This window comes from Hydra viridissima, unplaced genomic scaffold, assembly GCF_058129835.1.
Source record: "Hydra viridissima isolate aposymbiotic clone 2 unplaced genomic scaffold, HvirCarnegie_v1 scaffold_10, whole genome shotgun sequence".
Taxonomy (NCBI): domain Eukaryota; kingdom Metazoa; phylum Cnidaria; class Hydrozoa; order Anthoathecata; family Hydridae; genus Hydra; species Hydra viridissima.
This window is the reverse complement of record NW_028324309.1, coordinates 2,838,325-2,858,278: the sequence shown is the minus strand read 5'-3', so window position 1 is coordinate 2,858,278 and position 19,954 is coordinate 2,838,325. Positions and strand designations below refer to the sequence as shown.

Here is a 19,954-nt window from a genome sequence, read left to right as displayed (position 1 = left end):
TGCTCCTTAAATATTTAAAAGTAACAAACCACACAAATAAACACTAATAATAACAGCTTGCCATTTTTTGCATTTACTTCCAACAAAATTAAAAAATTCTTTAACAACTTTTAAGCTATTAAATTGAAGAATTACAAACTTAATTAAACACAGTAACATTAAAAAGCAACTTTTAATGATAAATGCTCAAAATTACACCAATACAAACATTAAATTTATTATATTAATACATTAATTATTGTATAGATTTAAACAGTCTGTTTAAAACCAAAGAAGGCTTTAAAAATGTAGAAAAAGAAATTAGAATACATAAAGATAAAAACAAATATACACTACACAAAATGGAAAAAAAACTTAAAAGAAATTACTATGTAAGAAACATCATTAAATGCAAGAATGAGCATAGAATTATTAACTCTATTACACAGTGTTTTATGAACCTGTTTACACTTTAATATTAAGATCTAATGAGCACATACAAACAGGCAAATAAGATATGAACGATGGCAGCCTTTAAGGTTGCAGCATTACTTGCTAAGCGCTTAGCTTCTTTTATAGTAACAAGTTCATTAGAATTACTAACAGGCACTAAGTGCATACAATTATGTTCATCATCTTCATACTTAAAAGAGTAATTAAAAAGCTTTTCACAAAAATCTTTTGAGTTCTTGAAGTATTCGCTAAATTTTTTACATTCCTTAGGGCACATTTCCACAGAACCTTTCTTTGACCATATCCACCCAGTTTCCCAGTTATCATTGCATGTGTAATCACTGGAGCAGTCGTTATACCATGAATTACAGTCTGAACTACACAGGGGAACATTTTTAATTCGTTCTTTTCTGGTGATTTTTGATGATGTATCTGTTTGAATCCAAGGTCCTAGATTTGGAGAGCATTCATAAAAACAGGTATCTTGCATAAAATGTTGGCGGCACTTTTCAGACATATTCCTCTGAGGACACTGATCCCATATGATACCATGCAATGATAAAGGTCCATCCTGGTCAATCTTTGATGTAGTATTCCAAGTGCAGCATGAGTTATTGTTCCAAGGTTGGCAGTGAATACTTTTTAAAGGTTCAGAGCTTGGTGTTTGTTTATGATACTTAGATGAAATACATTTGTTGAGAAAACTTTCAAAAGTTTTACCACAAATAATTGACACTGGAATAATAAAAAAATTTATAAAAGTCCACATATGCATCTTTAAAATAAATGTAAAAATCTCCAACAGAATTTTGCAACTAAAAATGCAAATAAAGCTGAAAGGAGTATTTTCTATATAAACAATGAAGGAAAATATTATGTAAATAAAGTTAGATAAACACCACATGTTTATTTAAGCATGTTTGCTTACTACAATTTATCATCAATATTTTTTGTGGAGGCATTCCAACAAAGTTGTTGGATTTTTTTTTGGGCACAAGAAATGAAATATGAGTATGAATAAATTCATTATTTCTTTCCCACAACAAATATAAAATTTGCAATATAAAAAGAAAACAGGGTTTATAATCTGTTTTTACCATATAAACTTAAAAACAAAAAAATATACACACACACACACACACACACACACACACACACACACACACACACACACACACACACACACACACAAAAGAAAAATGGAACAGTGCAATCTAATGTTTCATTATCTCTTTTTACTGTGTAAATATGCATATATAATCAAAATAAATTGAATATTTATACACTTTCTACCTTTGTACAAATGATAAAAAACTAAATACACTTATTTAACAGAAAATAAAATTAAAGAAACTAATAACTAGATGGTATGTAAGACTATTGCTATCTATTCTTTGAGAAGAGAATTCATCATTAGTCCTTATAGATTTTTACAGAGACAAAAAATTTATATAAAAAAACAAAACAAAAATGAGACAAAAAATCAGCCATTACTTAATTCTTATCATCTATAAATAGTAAGAATAAGATGTCAATTAGATACAAGGGCAAGATTCTAAATAGAAGATTAATATACACTGTTTAAAAATTAAAAAAAAACTGTTGGAAATTAGTAATGATTTTAAATTAAAAAAACATTTTTTTTACTATTAAGTTCTTTTTATTACCTTATTTTAGGCCTTTTTTAAATTTCCAAACAAACTTGAATTGTGCCATCATTACACATATAAAAGCTCTTCACTCTATGTGTGTGTATGTGTGTATAAATACATACATATATATATATATATATATATATATATATATATATATATATATATATATATATATATATATATATATATATATAGATAGATAGATAGATAGATAGATAGATAGATAGATAAATAGATAGATAGATACTAAGCATATATAGGTATTAAACTTTACATATGCTATATATATGCATAAATATATATAGCATATAAAGATATATTACATTTAAACTGAAATCATTGACAATTGAGTTTGATGATTACTATTTTGGGTCCCAATATATATAAGAAACAGTCTTGAATTAAAGTGGTTATTGCATTAATGATATTATTTCGTCCGCACAGAAATGGTTGAAGGAATGAGGGGGGGTGGGAGGGGGGAAGGGTTCTGTGGAAAAAATCTGACCAGATTTTCACCTCATAACTTTGCGACTTGATCTGAAACACAAAAAGGTTGTGTTATCTCAATTGGTGAACAGTGCTGAACACAATGATTTTAATATGGATCGTTTTAATTTTTGGCTCACCAAATGTTTATCAAAAAGAAGTTTTTTGAGTAACACAGAATGATTATTTTGCCCCTATAGTGCAAGAATAGCCTAAGTACTAAACACAAAATTGTTCAAGAGAGCACTTTTAATTTAATTTTTTTATTTTATTTTATATTTGACATTATAGGCTTTAGCCGCTAGGTTTTAACGGCTCCAATAATAAATTGTCTTTTATGTCCTGCATTGCAGGGCCTTTAACTGCAAAGACCGGTTGCGCTAAGACTGGAATTACATTTGTTAACTGATTTTAAAAATTTTAAAAAAAGTTTGCTGCGTAACGTATCACGAACTATCTTAGCAAAAAGATAAACAAATATGGCAGAAAAAAAAATTATTGTTTAATTTAAAGAGCGAAACTTGGTTTAGTAAAAAAGAAAGTTTTCTAAATACTCCTTGAGGCTTCTATGTAAATTGGAATAGCTAATAAAGAAAATTATTTTCAAATCTATATTGTTTTGTTGTTGTAATTCATAGAATATATGATTATTTATAGTCTGAAATAAACTTGTATGTATGTATGTATGTATGTATGTATGTATGTATGTATGTATGTATGTATGTATGTATGTATGTATGTATGTATGTATGTATGTATGTATGTATGTATGTATGTATGTATGTATGTATGTATGTATGTATGTATGTATGTATGTAATGTATGTAAATGTATATGACAGGTATGGTAGGTAGTTAACCATTAATTCAATATTTTAGTACTGGCTCAATTCATGTATTTTTTTAAAAGAGTGGGCTACTCAAGTTATCCTACTGTGAGGTAACTTGAGACAAATTTTTTTTTAAAAAAAAAATATTTGAAATAAAACAGAATATAGTTAAAAAATTATAAGCCATCTTTATAATGCATAGATATTTCATAAAAATACTATAAAATATAATTAATAATTAGAAACCTCCTTTAATACTTAGTTTGTGAACATTAATTATCTTCAATATTCTTTTGAAATCTTTCCTATCTTATCTTGGACCAAAAAGTGTTTTTGAACACAATAATTTGAAAGAGGTCACCTTCATATCTTATTTTTGAGCATGAATTGATTTATAACAAGATATCTCAGATTCTTGTTGCAACTTCTAATGATCACCTCTACACCATTGCATGACTTTCAATTGTTAGTCCATAGTTGTGCTGTTGATTAGAGAGTTTTACCATAAATCACTACAACCCATGCATCATTTCAATATTTGTTGACTGTTTGATTGAATGCTTTTTTTAAAGAATTTGTTTTCTTCACAGAATTTTTTTTTCACAGAATTTTTTCTTCACAGGATTCTTCTTCTCCAATTAATTCATCTTCAATAGTTCATATCTTGATTGTCTTTTTAATGTCAATTTGCTCCTTTTTGATGCATTTTTAAAATCAGTACTAACAGTACAAAAATCATCAGTGGGTAAACTTTTACCTGGGGCAACATTATTTTTCAGATGTTTTAGATTGGTCTTTTTCCCAAATTCAGAACTTCTTAAGTTGTTTCAACAATTACGGACAACATTGGATATTGGGTATGTTTTTAGCATATGTGATAATAGAAACATACAAAATAATGTAGCATATACAAAAAACTAAATAAGAAACATATGGCATAATATAGAACTACAATAACCTATAGTTTGTCCCAAGTCACTTCACAGTTTTTAGTTAGTGCAAAACCTTTATACTTGGCTGTACCATTATAAAGTTTTTTGCTTTAATAAAACTCAAATTCTTAATAACCATATAAGTTTGCCTAAATAGAAGAAAGTAAAAATTTTTTTGATTTAAACAGAGATTTTCATTACCCAAAACACTAAGAAATACAATTCAGTTTACAAAAATAAAAAAGAAAAGCAATGTACCAATGCATTTTTTACCCAAAATTTATAAAGTTTGTCTGAAGTCTATTTAATGGTATGTATGTATATATATATATATATATATATATATATATATATATATATATATATATATATATATATATATATATATATATATGTATTACATATAATTTATGTTTTAGAGTCAGATTGAAAATGTGGTATTATTGTGTTGCTCATATAGCTTATCATTTTACTAGATGGTTTCAAAAAGATGCTCGTTGTGGTGTGAGATTTTTTGTAATGTTTCTTGCGCTTCTTTTTTTAATACCTCAGTTTATTGTTTTAACAATCCCATCAAGCAGCCGATACTGTGACCAGCCACTACTTAACATGCTGGTAGTATCTATCTGCATGACATTTGGAATGCTTGCTTTTACTTTTCTTTTTACCATGATGGAACCTGTTCCTTGGAAACTAAAAATTGGGTTTCATTTCTTTGGATTTTTTTCACTCATTATTGGATTAGTACAACTTGGAATAACTTTAGACTCTGATTGCTCTGAAACAGTACCTGAGCTTCACATGCTGTCTTTGTCTTTTGGTATTCTTGCACTAGTATCAGCAATATTTTTGTTTGTTTTGGTTCCATTTTGGTTTGTGAATTTTTTTTGGCCTGGAGCAGTTTTAAGTCAGAAAGAAAGAAGAGGTATTTGCTATGAACCAGTGAAGTGTTTCTCTTGTATTTGGCATGTTTAAAAAAGCAATAGAGAAAAATTTTATATATACTTGTGTAATTCAAAACTGATATATAGAAAAATTTGTATTTACACATACAAAATAAATATACCCTTCATTTGTAAAAGTAGCCTTTTAACTATGTATTTTGTAAGCCTCTGTAAAGTACTTTATTTAAATGATTGGTGTTTAAAAATCAAAAATATTTTATTGAGCAAAAAACTATTTATGTAAAGTTAAATAATAAAGTTAACTTATATATGTATATTTAATACTGTAAATGTTGTCTTCAATCAAAAAGATTTGTAACATCTATAGCAGGTAGTTTTCAAAAGTGTTTATCAGTACAACCTGGTTTGTATGAGTTTACAAAATTCTTTTCAATAATCTAAATAACTTATTGCAAAGTTTTTTGCAATAATAAAGGATTATTGTAATTTTCAGTTAAAAACTCAGAAAATATTGCGCTATATCTTGGGGATATTATTTTTTACTTATGACAGGAGACTCTTTAGTTTACTACAGTTGTAATGAGAATCTAAGGTGTGTAATTTGTTTTAAATCTTTGCAAATTTTTAGTTAAAGATTATAAGACAAAAAGATGTATATACAGGTTTAGGTTGACAAATTTAGAGCGTAATATTTGATGTAAAACTAATAATTATTATTTATATATTTAAACATATCTAAATTCTTCCTTCTTTAGATATGTTAGCTTTTAAATGATAAGTTGCACTGAAGAATATGTTTCAAGACTCACAAAACTTAAAGGTAACAGTTTAACTTTTTAATTATTTTAAATTGTTTGTGCATAAATAGATATTTAGTGTGTTTGCATATATCTTGATGTTTAGCCAGTTGTAAAAGAAAACCTTGGTTATATAGATAAGTGGCCAACATATCTGTCTCCATTGCCAATTAAAGGTTCCAAGGATAAAAAGAATAAACCAACTCTACTTCAAAATCTTGAAGCACTTTTGGAAAATGAGTTACACAAACTTAATTGCTGTAAATCTGATCCCCCATCAAAAAAACGTTTACAGGTGTGTGTGTACATCTGTGAGTGTATGTGTGTGGGTTGGTGGGTGTGTGGGTGTATCATAAATGTTTGTTATGGAATTAATGAATTTTATTACAGGCCTACCAAGAGGTTTTTGAGTATTTAGTTAAGGAGTTTTCTACTTACAAACCTTTGCTATCAGCCATCAAACAAGAATATGATGCTTTTCTTGATTTTCAAGAGTCAAGCCTTAGAGATTTAGATGCCTTAAAGGTTTGTAACTGTAGACATTTCTGTTTATTAACATCAGTTTAAAAAGTTTTTTTTTTTTTTTAGCTTAAACTTTTAAATGTATTTTATTAATGCATTCAATCTTAATATAAAAACCTGAAAATAGAATTTATTTCTCTACTATATAGAAACAAAGCAAACCTGCTTGATATTTCTTTCTTTATGTGGATTGATTTCTTTCTTTGTGTGGGTTGATTTCTTTCTTTGTGTGGATTGGTTTCTAATTTGTTGAAAAAAATGATTGAATTGAAATAATGTAGAAGTTTCATTCAATGTGTTTTTTTTAATTAAATTTAGTAGCTAGTATTACATTCTATTTATGAATTTAATTTAGAAAACTGTTATGATTATCAACCAGGAATGTGAAATGAAAATAATCAACTTGAAGCAGGAAGAAAAGAAAGGCAAGACATTATATATTTTCTTTTCTTTTGAGTTGAGACTAACTGTTCTTATTTGAATATTGACTATTGCCACCAAGATCTATCCTATTGCGTAAGTTATATTAAATTTAATGTTTTAACCAGTGCAAGTAGTTAATAAGAATTTAAAATTTAAAATCTGCATAATTTAGAAAGAAAATAATTTATAACAGTTAAAAATACAATATCTATTAAAATGTTCTAACAAGATGTTTCTAAAGTTCTTTAAATATGATGACATTTTTATGATAACAGTTGCACTGATTTGTAAAAAAATTAATTTGAATATGAGATTTGTAAGATGAGATTTGTAAAGTGGGTTTGCTCTCTTTGAGTACAAATGTTTTAATAGTATAGTTTAACAACTGTTTAAAGTAAATAAATAAAACAAAGGAATGGATAATAGTTTATTTATTTAGATCTAATTATTTTGCAAGATGAAAATGAAAACTTAAAGAAGAAAATTTTATCATTGAAGTAAACTTTGCACATATATATAATTTTTCAATCTTTTTTTTTTATTTCTTCTTGAAAATAAAATTTAAAAATGAAAAGAAAGAAATCTTTCTATTTTAAACCATGCAGCTGCCTCTTTTAAAATCTTTTAGTTATTACATACTACTATGTGTTGCTCTTATTGAAAACTTATATGTATTTTTTTTGTTCAGACAAGAAGTTGATTTCCTCAATTTGCAAGTGAAAAAGGTTTGCTGTAACAGGCTGCACAGTGGGCCTAACAGTGGACATTACTTAAAAAATTATGTTACCAAACTGAATTTGCATGAGTTATTATTGAAAGCCAAATAAATTTCCAACTTTTAAAAAAAAAATTAATTTGATATTCAGAAAATACACTTGTGTGAATAACGAGTTTTGTTACTTTTTTACATTTTTTGTTACATATTTAGATTTTAGGCAACTAATTCTAAATTTTACCCAATTTCACTTTTTGGGTAAATATTTAGAATTAGTTGCCTACAGTCTAAATATGTAAACATATAGAAAACATATTTAGATTGTAGGCAGCTAACGTTTTATCACATATGAGAATGTGTCGCAAAAAGTGCCTGGTTGGGAGTAGTAAATCTAAATTTTTTGAATTTGTATGAAAAAAGACAATTAGATTTTTACATGAATTATCCCAACTCAGCGCATCTCAAGAAAAAACTAAATGATTGAAAGCCCATTTTGATGATCTCATCTTCATGTTTCAAAATAATGAACAAATTACTATGTAATTAGTTGAAATACCAAAGATAAAAGATTGAAATTTTCAAAGTATAATGTGGAAAAAAGCAACAGGAATAAAATAGGACTACACTGATGCTACTGGAACATTGACAACTAGCAACATAGCTTGTGAGCTGCTACACAAAAAATCAAACAAGAATCTTGTTAGAGCACAGCTACCTTTCAAATACCATCCAAAATTACAAAGATTTGGATTGATGCTTTCAGCAACAGTTAGAGTAGTTTCCTCAAAAAGTGAATATGGGCCAATTCAAAAGCTGTTGTACAGATTTTCATTTCTTGTTACTGAGTTTCCTTGAGTTAAAAGACTAAATCTATCTGAACCATGGATCAGTATAACACCATTATTGCACAAGCTAATAGCTCAATCATGGGAACTTATATTAAATAAAGAGTAAAGTGGTTCAGGAATTCTTGACAAGTCAGGGTTAGAAGGCAACAATAAAGTTTTAACATCAATAAGGACTCAACTCTCAAGAAAAAACTGGCAAACTGCCAGTTTAACAGACATAATTAACAGAATGTGGATATCATCTGATCCTATTGATTATAATGATTCTGATACAAGACAAAACAATTCTGTAAATTCTGTTATGAAAGAAGGTATTCTGACAGACATTTCCATAAAAACTCCATAATGATGTTTTATCTGGAGATGACCCGTATTTTAAAATGTTTCTTATTGTTGTTATCATTGATATACTTACATTATCTTTATATTACAAATATATAATTATGTTTTTTATATGTATTATTACTATATCCATTAAAAGATCAAATCTTACAAATATTTTATTTTTTGTGCTTTCAGAATATATGATCTAACTCATTTGTTATCAAAATATTTTTTTTTATGTTTTATAAATCTCATCCTTTAAAGCTTTGCAAAACTCCTCTATCAACCCCATGGCATGTTCCATTCAAAAATTATGAATGAATGTCCTAGAAATCAGTTGCTAGGCCCACTGTGGGGTGTTTTTTTAGTTATTTTTCATTTATTATTTATCAGTTCTCTGATACATTTTTTGAGCATTTTTAAAATATTAGTATTTGAAACAGAAAATATTGGAATTGTATATTTTCAGTGTCAAGACGATATTGCTATTGAATATGGAAAATACAGGGATGAGAGAGATGCAAGGTCATAAGAATGCTGTTAAATATTTTTTAAATTACAAAATTTCAATAATTAACCACCATTTTGGATATATATATATATATATATATATATATATATATATATATATATATATATATATATATATATATATATATATATATATATATATATATATGTATATATATCCAAAATCTTAAACATGCAGCATTGTAAGTTTTCTTTTTGTGATGTAAATTTGAAAATTTTACGTTTTTATTTCGAAAGGAAACTTTTGATCCAAGATCTGAATGATTTGAAAGAAAGAAGGGATAAAAGAAGCGATTCATCAGAATGGGTTGGTGCAAGTGACGAAAAAGTTAATGATCCAACAGTTTTACGATTTGCTTTAAGGTTTTAAAGTTTATATTTTTATAGTTTATATTTTTAAAGTTTATATTTTTTAATATTTTATAAAGTTTATATTTTTAAAGTTTAAGGTTTTAAAGTTTATATTCTTAGTTTTAAAACAGTTTGATATTACAACAACTTTTTTTGCTGTCAGTATGTTTTGTTTGAATTTGTTTTTGCAAAACAGTAGTATATGATTGGTTTGTGGCAAGCTTATTCCCACATGTTTTACACAGAGCAGATTCTCCTGAAAATGTAAAATATAGTTTATGTGAAGAGGGAGAATTAAGAAAAAAAAAACAAAAAAACAGCAACCAGAAAAGATAGTTTGAGATCATAACATTTTGTGGTTAACATTTTTAGGTTTAAATAAACTTGAGAATAAAAAAATTTATTGGCATTATTTAATAATTCATTATAGGCAAGTAAGAGAAGATTTTAATAAAAACACATTAAAGTTAGCAGAAGTGCTTTCAAGTTACGGAGATGTTGTTCCTAGAAGGGATTATGAAAATCTAGAAATCCAGTTAAAAGTAAAATATTTATTTTTTATGTTTGCTGTTAACTTAAGCCAAAAGTATTAAAAAATAGTTTTAATGAAATTATATTATTTACATTTTTTTCAAAAACAGTTTTTTTTAAAGGAATTGGAAGTCAGCTTTGACTTGTTAAAGAAGGATCATGCTTTATTATTATCAGAGTATGAGTAAGTGAGCAGTCTGTTTAGTTTATTAACAATAAATATTTTTAAGAGTAGTCCAATGATGAGCAAAAGGGTTTGTATCATAAGAGAGGCAGTATTGTGAAAAAGAGGCAGTATTTCTGAAAGAGAGGCAGGATTATATAAGGAAATTGACGATATTATTGCACTGTATAAAAAAGCAGATTTTTTTCTATTAATATTTTTTAAAAGTCTATTTATTAGTGATCATGTATTTAAAAATTGTTTCAGCATCCTTGTTGATGTGCATAAAAAAGATGCTGAGCTACAAGTGCAGTATGATCTTTTACATGAGAATGCCACGCCCAGGTTTAAAAGTTTCCTAGTTTCTCATTCTTTTCTTTATCAGTAACAGTATAATAAATTATTGAAAATACAAGGTGTCCAGGTAAGTTTATGTGCAGTTTAAAATTAATGTTAGTTAAAAATAAAAAATCTTCCAAGAAATTTTGATTTTTATTTTTAAGCTACGGTTACTGAAAAATTATTTGCTAAAAATTATTTTATCTAAATGTCCATTACGTTGCTGGCACTCTTCTAATCTTATCAAAGATTTCTCAGTACATGTTGGCACAAAGCCTGAGATACTGTAACTATTACTACTGTTATATTCTGCTTTAATTAAATTAATGTCCTTGGATTATTTTCGTACAACCTTTCTTTAAGAAATCCTTATAAGAAATAGTCCAGAGGTCTCAGATTTTGGTGGTCAATTGGCATCACCTCTTTGCAAAACTAGTTTATTAAGGAATAATTCCTTTACAGATTCTATTCAATCATTTCATGTGTGACAAGAAATAAGAATTCATCTCTCAATATCGTTCTGTATTCACAGTTAGAGTTGATCTCTACGATCTTCAAAGAAGTAAATGCCGACTATTTCTTTGGCAGACATATCTAACAATGACTTTAGGCTATAAAGTGGCCTTTCATGTTTCTGTTTGGAGTTTTCTGCTGACCAGTAACAACAGTTTTGTTTACTTACATGACCTTTGTGGAAGTTTGCAATATCACTAAATAAAATTATCAAACTCCTGAAGCATAAACTTTTTGAAAAAAGAACAAACTATCTTAAATTTTACTTAATAGTTGACGCACACTTTCGGTTATTTCTTGGACTCTGATGACACGTGGATGACCAATATTTTAAGTTGTAACAATGGACCCTGTCGATCCAAATATTTTAATCCATTTTCAAATGATGTTCCAGTAAAGCGGAGTTCGGATCTGATAATGGGCACTAAACAAAGGTCATGGAATAACAATAGAATTATCTTTCTGGTAATATGGCCAGACACAAAGCGCAGGTTTTTGACCGGTGAATGGCTACATTGCTACTAAAATTCCACAAACAGAACTTCTTAGTTTTGTTCACCCCTCACTCTCTCTCCTAACGCGTCTCTCAGTAGTTTAAAAGAAATAGAACTCGACTTTTCTGGATGCCTTTTAAACTTTTTTGCATAAAAGTTATTTGTTGCTGTAAATTTTTGTTAATAAAATATTGTTTTTATATGTTGTATCTGGACTTTTTTTAACTTAGACCTAGTTTGGATAAATATGTTTTACGTGTTGAAGGCACTCTTGATCATTGGATCGAACAAACTGAAGGAAAGTCCACGACTGATAAAGTTAACATGCTTTTTGCATGTGTGACTGGTCAAGATTTATCTCTTAATAAATCGGATAAATTAATGTTTCAGCCTAAGGTACCTAAGGTTTCTCTACCCAAATTCAATTTCATTATTTTGTGCTAAATATAACTACTAAGAAGCTAACGCGTTTGGTTTTTTAGTTTTTAACGAATAATAACAAATAAAGTACAAATTTCTATATAAATCATTTGAAAAACAAAGGAATTTAAAGTAATTCATATATTTAGACTTTCAAAACTGCAAGATTAAAAAAAAAAATTGCAATACTTCACATACCTTAAGTTATTTTGTTTCAACCCTTCAAGACATTGCACAGAATTGCTATTTGAATAAAACCATTAAACTTAATTTTAAAAGGAAATTTTAAATAACTAATTATGTATTAATATAAGCTTAATACACCAAATACTTTGCTGTGTTAAATGTGTCAAGAGTTCTATTTTAATACACATCAGAAAATTAAATTCATTTTAAAAAATCGATATAGAACTGGTTGTTATTTGTTGTTATTTGTTAAAATTGAAAAACTTAATGCCAGTGCTTAACTATTGTTAGTGATATAACTGATGTATTTTCTAATTTAGGGTAATGGAGATGAAGTACCTCCTTATTTGCGTTCAGTTCAGCCTGTTCGTAATAGATGCTTGTGTAAACGCGATTTGTGCATTATTCTCAAAGATGTTTGGGCACAGAAGTGCCTGGAAGAGGGTACTTCTCCTCTATTGAAACGAGCTCATATGTCTCAGTTCCTTTACAATTACTTAAAGATGAGGTTTCAATTGGATTTATTGGTTACTGAATGGGGTTACAATATACATGATTCCTGTTTGAGATACATGCATGATGAAAAAGTCAAGTTCTTTTCTGATGTTCTGGTTTCAGAAGTAAACTTGTATTTTTCAATTAAAAAAAAAATTGTGCACTTTACATTTTGCAGTTATTCCTTTAGCTAATTTTGATAACTTGTTTGTGAAGGCTGATGAAGATATTTATTATGTTCAACTCTCGGAACTGGAAGAACTCCAGAATTCACTTGTGTTGTGTGACGGAACTGAGTCTGTAAGACATTAAACTTTCCATTTCTTCTTACATCACCAGTTAAAGAATCTTAGAAAAAAGTATAGTCTAGTATAGTCTACTCTTATTTTTTACAGGGTTACATTGGAAAGGATGACTTCTGTGATTGTTTAACAAATTACTTTCCAAATTATATGATTGAAGACATTAATACAATGATGACGTGTGCTGAACAACAACTTGGTGGTTTAACTAACGGAGAATTCTTATATAAATCTCTTTTTAATGAGGTTTTTGGGTTTTTTTTTTTTTTTTTTTTTTACATCTCTAATTTTTTTTATGTGTTTGTAATTCAACGATTTTTTTAATCATTTTTGTTAGTTTTGTTTCTACTTCATGCTTTTTATATATTTTTTTTGATCTTGCTTAGCAAAAATAACAAAATAAAAAGTAATAAATGACAAAAGTAATTTAAAATGTTTTTCAAAGGACGAAGAAGGCAACTTTGGCCTGTTTGTTAATTGTATTACACGTTTGACTAAAAAATACAAGAAGCTGCTGTTGGATAAAGTAGAGGCCTACTTTGAAAACAAAAGGTTTGTCATATAAATCCCTTTTTACAATATGCAGCGAGTCGATTTTTTTTTTCTTTTTTTTTTTTTTTCTTTCGATTTCTTATCTTGCTTTTTGTTGTTGACAAAATTTTGACGAGTTTATCAGAGAAGCAACACCAACAAAAATATTTCTTAATTTCAGTCATATTTCTCCAAATCAACTTCTTGAAGCAATGCAAGTGATTGCGTCGGAAACAAGCGATGAAACTGTTCAGCATATTATTTATTTTGTATTTCATACAACTACTACAAATCAACTCCTCGAAAATTTAGAAAAAAATGTGATGCTGAAAAAACTGGCAAATAGTTCTATTCGATGTCGGTAGATGGCGCTTGTTAGATGACTGTTTTCAAGTTTATACATATTTTTTTATGTCAGTAAAAAGAATTGTGAAAAAGTTCATTATTTCTTAAGCAATGTAAAGTAGAGCATATTTAGGGCCTGTTTATATGGATAAGGGCTAGCCCGTTTGCCGAGCTAGCCCGGAAAACGAGCCAGTTTTAAAATTGCGTTTATATGAATTTTTGCCAAAAAAATAAAAAATATGATATCGAGGTCAGTCTGGCTTTTTTTAACAGGGCTGGCCTCTTTATCGGTAAAATAATAACTTTAAAGATGGCGGCTAGCAAAAAAAAAAAACATTGCATTTTAACAATATGGTAAACTGGTATTATAACACAAATAATGCTTCTTAAAAGCCTAATTTTATTATGTAAGCTTTGCAAATTTAAATTTGATAATTTTTTAAATATTATTCTTCTACGAAAACGATCACAATCACTTCAAATGATGAAACAAGCAAGAGAGAGGTGCCTTAAAAGAAAAAATCGTATTTTCTAGTTTAAAACTGGCAGAACTGATTTATGGTGCCATAATATAATAACTGGTAGCTCCCATTGATGTATGGAAAACAAATTTTAGCCTTTCACGAGTTAAGCCCTTATTTATCTCCTGACCCTTTTCCGCCAAACTCTAAAGCTCTATCAGCAGATAAAAAAGTAGCTATTACTTTATATTACTTAAAATATACTGGATCTTTGGTAAATTATAAAAGCAAAACAACTAAAATTTTAAGTATACGGAAGTTGGCAGTTTTATTATTAAATTTATTATCTTATACGGAAGCTTTCAAATTAAAAATTCAAAAAAAAAAATTTTTATAAGAAATTAACCAGCCCGTTTGCCGAGATCTCGGCATAAAACAGCGAGATCTTGCTATCCGGGCTTAGAGCATCCCGCCATCGGAAATTACGTAAATGCGTAAAATCCGATGTAAGAAATAGTTTATAAAGGTGACTCCGATGTGATTCGATGGTGAGGAATGGTATCACATCGGAGGTGCAATGTAGTCCGAGGCCAATGGGGAGAATTTTATGCACTCTCCGATATATTTCGAGATTTACGCATTATCGTACGATATTTTCGCGTAATTTCACAATAAATCGTATTTAAAGTGTAAACTCGTATTATTGTGGTATTTCCGATGTATTTATCTATAATTACGAAGTTTTCACAAAATTACAGCAAAATTTGGAAGCCACCACAAACCATCGGAAAATATTGGAAAATAAAAAGATTAAATCACATCGGAGTCACCTTTATAAACTATTTCTCACATCGGAATTTACGCATTTACGCAATTTCCGATGGCGGGATGCTCTACCCGGGCAAGCTTGTTTATTGATATAAACGCAAAATAAAGTTAAAATATTGATGACGTCGATATCTCGGTAAACAGGCTGGCTCGTTTGCTGAGCCAGCCCGCTTTCCATATAAACAGATCCTTAGTCCAAGCATTTCTACTACCCAGGACGACGCGGAAAGCTAATAATCAATCTTCTATTTACAGTTGATTTTCCAAATCTTCAAAATTTTTGAACTTTGAACCATAGGATTTTTAGATTTTCTTGAAATCTAAAATTTACAAATTATAAAGCTATTCGTGTGATTTTTACAAACTCATAACAGCTCTAAAAAAATTCCCCCCCCCCCCAACTTATCATTGTAATATCTTTCAAGATCACGCTCATTAATCTAATATAAAAATGGAAGGGGGGGGCGGAGGAAGCGAAAAAATCTCCTCCCGTTGGCGGTTGTCTCAAGGGTGTTTCGTTACCATTTTGTTTCAAAATAAGAATGCTAACTTATAGATCCAGTACTCCGTAGGTCTCCAACACAAATTCTATTAAGAACTTGAGTTTGTTAAAAACTCCAATATATTAACAAATATAAAAATGTTAAACAAGAAAGCGAATGTTTCCTCTTTCAGTTCAAGATTTTGGCATGAGATTTAAACAAACGTTTTTTAATACAGTTTTTTTTTCAGTCAAATTGAGTTTTCGTAGAGATTAGAATCTCGGTTAATGCTTTCAGTTAATTATTTATTGCTCAAAACTTTGCCGAAAATGCTGCAAGTCGTAATTTCTAAAATGAACGCAATAAATGTTTACAGTTCAATCTTTTTTGAACTGTTGCTCAATTATTTGATAGTGTACACTGCATACGACGTTGCAAAATTAACTTTCTTCTGCTTGAGGTTTTTCGAACTCTTCGACAATTACATCAGGCATTGCCAAGTCTGCTAATATTTGGATTTTTCGAGTGGCTGCGTCTACGGTTTAAAAAAATGTACGCAATTTGACAATTTAAAAAAATTATACAATAAAATGCAAAAACTAATCAATTTCATTTACCTTATGAAACGAGTGACAAATGTGACATACCTAATTGACGCACTAAAAATGTTGGTAAGATTTTGTATTTGACAAATGCAAAGTAGACTGGAATTCCAAACAAGATAAATACCAAACAATAGGTTGAGTTCAGTGGATAATCGTAGAACGGCGCAACGACAAGGTAAATGGCGCATAAGAGTACAAAAATGGGAATTCCTATAAATACCTAAAAAATGAATAAAAAATACACATATTCTTATCCTCTGTAAAAAGATTTCACTAAGCGCTGAGGCGTTAATACTATGTTTTTACATGCTAATTTTACTATTGACCGCTTTACCAAGATCTGTCATTTTATTAAATGCCGCGTTTCAGTTAAAGTTTCAAAAAATCAATCAAGGACGTAAAAATAAATTCTTATATTACGTCCTTCGATCACTTCAAGTTGATTTCTTGAAAGCACGAACTTTTTAGCACGCATTTTTATAGCAAGAAATATTTGGCGGTATGATTTTTAAATAGTCACGTTAAATTAAAAACAAATGTAAGAGTTACTTACCTTGTATGGCCTCTTTAAATCGGGTTGTTTGTATCTAAGCCACAAAAGTGCTGCAATAGTTGCCCCATAAAAAGTCCAAGCTGCAAAGTTGAAATAATTTACGAGGCTGCTAAAGTTTGATGATTCTGGAATCAACATAATTAAGGCAATTCCACACTAAAATAGAATATCTTTTTTCTATAAAAAGATCTCTATTCAATAAAAAAAAATATGGTTTTTCGTTCAAACAAATTTAAATTTCAAACTACCGTGAAAATTAAGGCCGGTAATGGTGTATGTCTTTTGGTATGAACCATTGCTAGCAGTATAGGCATGTGACCTTCTCTGGCTGAAACATACACCAACCTAATATAAAAAAAATTGTAAATGTTCAGAAAAGGGTATGACAAGAAAAATATAAGGTATTTATTAATTACTGTCAAATTGTTACTGGTGTCTATCGGTTGAGTTTTGATGTTTTTTAAAAATCAATGTCATTTGCAGTTTGTGAAGCAAACAGCACAAAAATTCATTAGAAGTCGGCTTTTTAAATCGTTTTTACTTTGATAGTTTAATTGTTTATATTCAAACAATCATACTTAATCTTCTAAGGGACTTAGGAACACCCGATTTGATAAAAGTAAATAATTTATCTATTTATTGATATTTTTAACCCTCCAATTATTTTTGCTAAAAAAATTTTAAAAAATTCAATGTGGCCATTTCATTACCTTCCGCTTGTAAACGCTGAGCCGTTTGCAGCTCCAAAAGTTGAGCATGCTACGAAAACAGGAATTATCCATGCCATTACTCCATATAATTGATGTGCAAGAGTCTTAAGAAGCAAGTAAAAAGAACCTGATAATTTATTTAAGTAGTATGACCACGATTAAATCTTTAAAATTTTAAAATTGATCAGAAATTGGGAAACTTGAATTTAAATCATATGATAAAGGAGCATAAAAGTATATTTAAAAAATGGTAAGGTTTTCTTAAGCTGAATGCGTTACTTACCACGGCAACAGCATTTGAACTTGCAATTTCTGCTGATGTCAGTACAGTCAAGTAAGCTATATTAACCATGACATAGCACCCTGTAACTAACGGAATTCCAATCATAATTGCAAGTGGAAGATCGCGAATAGGGTTTTTTAACTCTTCTGTAACATAGTTTAAGTTGTTCCATCCGTCGTAGGCCCACAAACCGCCATAAAACGCGTATCCAATGTCTGATATGCTTTCGCTCGTTCCTTTAAATGCATCCTTAAAGCTTTCATCGAAACCTAAAAATATTATACGTGAATACAAAGTGACAAATTAACTTATTGAGGACTAGTTTTATTATGAAAATAGTCACCTTGGCCCAGCCGGACCAGCCCAGTAACGATAAGAATAAGTATTGCGACTAACTTAGCGGCTGTGAAGATCACTTGAATTGTTGTAGCCCACCGCACACTGGCACAATTAACAAAAACAATCACACCTATAATTTAAAAACAAAAAAAACCTTAAATTGTTAAATAAGAATTACTTTTGTTAAGATTAATAGCATTGTTGTAAAATTCCAGCTTTGATTTTCTAGGTCCTAAACCACCTGTTTTCTCTAGCCCGCTTTGATCTGATGCGACTTTTGCATATTTCACTTTTTGGTGAACTGTTTTTAAAACTTAAACTATAATATGAATGACTAAAAAGATAATTAAATTTGTTCTAAAAAAAAAAACAACTTAATAATTCACACCGATTCCACAAGCAGCAACCATTTTCATTAAGTAAACATGCTCTGTTTGGCAACCAGGAAAAAATGGCTCTAATACGTAGTTCGCAAATGCCATAGCCACTCCAGCAATAGATGCTGGTTTTACAATCAAAATTGCCGTCCAACTGTAGAGAAAACCAACTATGTCACCAAAAGCCAATGACAGGTAAGTCTTTTCACCTCCAGAAGCATGAACAGCTGTTCCTAACTCCGCGTAACATAATGATGCTAGAATACATATTAAACCACACCCCGCCCAAGAAATAAGACCCATTCCAACGCTACCGGCGTTTTTAAAAACAACGGCAGGAGAAGCGAAGATTCCACTTCCTATCATAACGCCAACAACCAACGACAAACACCCAGCAAATCCAACTTCGCGTCGAAGTCCTACTTGCGATCCATCGTCGCTAGCAATCGTTGAATTGTCACCACACTCTTCCTCTTCGTTGCAGTTTTCTCCGAACGGATCAAGCTCAAGGCGTTGCGAGAAAAGAGGACTTTGCAGACATCGTTCAGGAGGAGGAGAGGAAGTATCGGAACTATTTTCAGAACTTTTTAAATCATCCATTTTTGCAAATTTTTAAAATTTAGAACAAAATTTTGCTAAAAGACTGTTAATATCCCAAATCTTAATTATTTTTTTTCATCATAAAAAGGTTATCAGCCAAAATTTACACTTTAATCAGAAAAGTTTCGATGCAAAAAAATCTAAAACCTTTCTGAAAAAATCTCTGGAAAACAACGCTGTCTTCTTTATTCAACGCAGCAATTATTTTAGATAAATCAGTCTGCTTTGAATTGGATTTAATTTCAAACTCAATAAAAATGAACAGCGAATTCATTTGTGCAGTTTAATACCGGTAGAAAAAATGGCACATGCACACTGAATGCTGATTATTGTGAATAGATTGAAATTGAAATTTTTATAAATCAATTTTTAGCGCCTATAGAACCTCATCGATTTTATTAAAATATTTCTAAAATTTGTTTTGAAATAAGAAACCTAAAGATTGTTCAATAAAAGATGAATTGTTGGTTGAAACGTTTACACGAAAATCTCTCGTACCAACTTCTTCCAGTAACATCTCTAGCCACTCAAAAGAATTAACATAATTGAATATGTGCCAAAATTACAGATTCACTTAACCCTTAAATGGTATAAGGTACTTTGTTTTTGAATAATCTTTAGGAAGTGGGATTACATTTAGCAAACAA

At 29.3% G+C, this 19,954-nt stretch overlaps 4 protein-coding genes across 12 annotated transcripts; 2 read left to right on the top strand and 2 right to left on the bottom strand.

The window, feature by feature from the left end:
- Positions 1–53: 53 nt before the first annotated feature.
- Positions 54–1,282, bottom strand: LOC149882617 (folate receptor gamma-like). Its single transcript, XM_090099446.1, has one exon. It carries the CDS (start codon positions 1,205–1,207, stop codon positions 458–460), a length of 750 nt encoding a protein of 249 aa, XP_089955572.1. The 5' UTR covers positions 1,208–1,282; the 3' UTR covers positions 54–457.
- Positions 1,283–1,424: 142 nt separating this feature from the next.
- On the top strand, positions 1,425–14,161 carry LOC145193309 (translin-associated factor X-interacting protein 1-like). 9 transcript variants are annotated; one of them, XM_090099438.1, is made up of 20 exons: positions 3,031–3,143; positions 3,452–3,512; positions 5,733–5,831; positions 5,995–6,059; positions 6,143–6,331; positions 6,427–6,561; positions 6,914–6,983; positions 7,421–7,478; positions 7,670–7,706; positions 9,338–9,393; positions 9,637–9,762; positions 10,181–10,292; positions 10,404–10,465; positions 10,712–10,789; positions 12,021–12,186; positions 12,717–13,016; positions 13,108–13,191; positions 13,287–13,439; positions 13,639–13,745; positions 13,906–14,161. In XM_090099438.1, exons 4-20 carry the CDS (start codon positions 6,033–6,035, stop codon positions 14,087–14,089), a joined length of 1,944 nt encoding a protein of 647 aa, XP_089955564.1. In that variant the 5' UTR covers positions 3,031–3,143; positions 3,452–3,512; positions 5,733–5,831; positions 5,995–6,032; the 3' UTR covers positions 14,090–14,161. The 9 variants fall into 9 exon arrangements, 8 of the variants coding, with proteins under 8 accessions (XP_089955566.1, XP_089955569.1, XP_089955564.1 ...); XM_090099443.1 differs by lacking the exon at positions 5,733–5,831 and having other exon boundaries at positions 3,029–3,143; positions 6,174–6,331; XM_090099440.1 differs by lacking the exons at positions 3,031–3,143; positions 3,452–3,512; positions 5,733–5,831 and adding an exon at positions 1,425–1,443.
- Positions 4,725–5,448, top strand: LOC149882616 (uncharacterized). The gene has a single exon (XM_090099447.1). The coding sequence runs from the start codon at positions 4,767–4,769 to the stop codon at positions 5,307–5,309; it is 543 nt and encodes a 180-aa protein (XP_089955573.1). The 5' UTR covers positions 4,725–4,766; the 3' UTR covers positions 5,310–5,448.
- A 1,788-nt stretch (positions 14,162–15,949) lies between the features above and the next one.
- Positions 15,950–19,624, bottom strand: LOC145193307 (b(0,+)-type amino acid transporter 1-like). The gene is made up of 8 exons (XM_080070757.2): positions 18,719–19,624; positions 18,335–18,460; positions 17,992–18,260; positions 17,709–17,812; positions 17,247–17,343; positions 16,999–17,154; positions 16,488–16,665; positions 15,950–16,375 (listed from the first exon to the last, which is right to left on the bottom strand). The coding sequence occupies exons 1-8, from the start codon at positions 19,305–19,307 to the stop codon at positions 16,281–16,283; spliced, it is 1,614 nt and encodes a 537-aa protein (XP_079926883.2). The 5' UTR covers positions 19,308–19,624; the 3' UTR covers positions 15,950–16,280.
- Between the last annotated feature and the right edge of the window lie 330 nt (positions 19,625–19,954).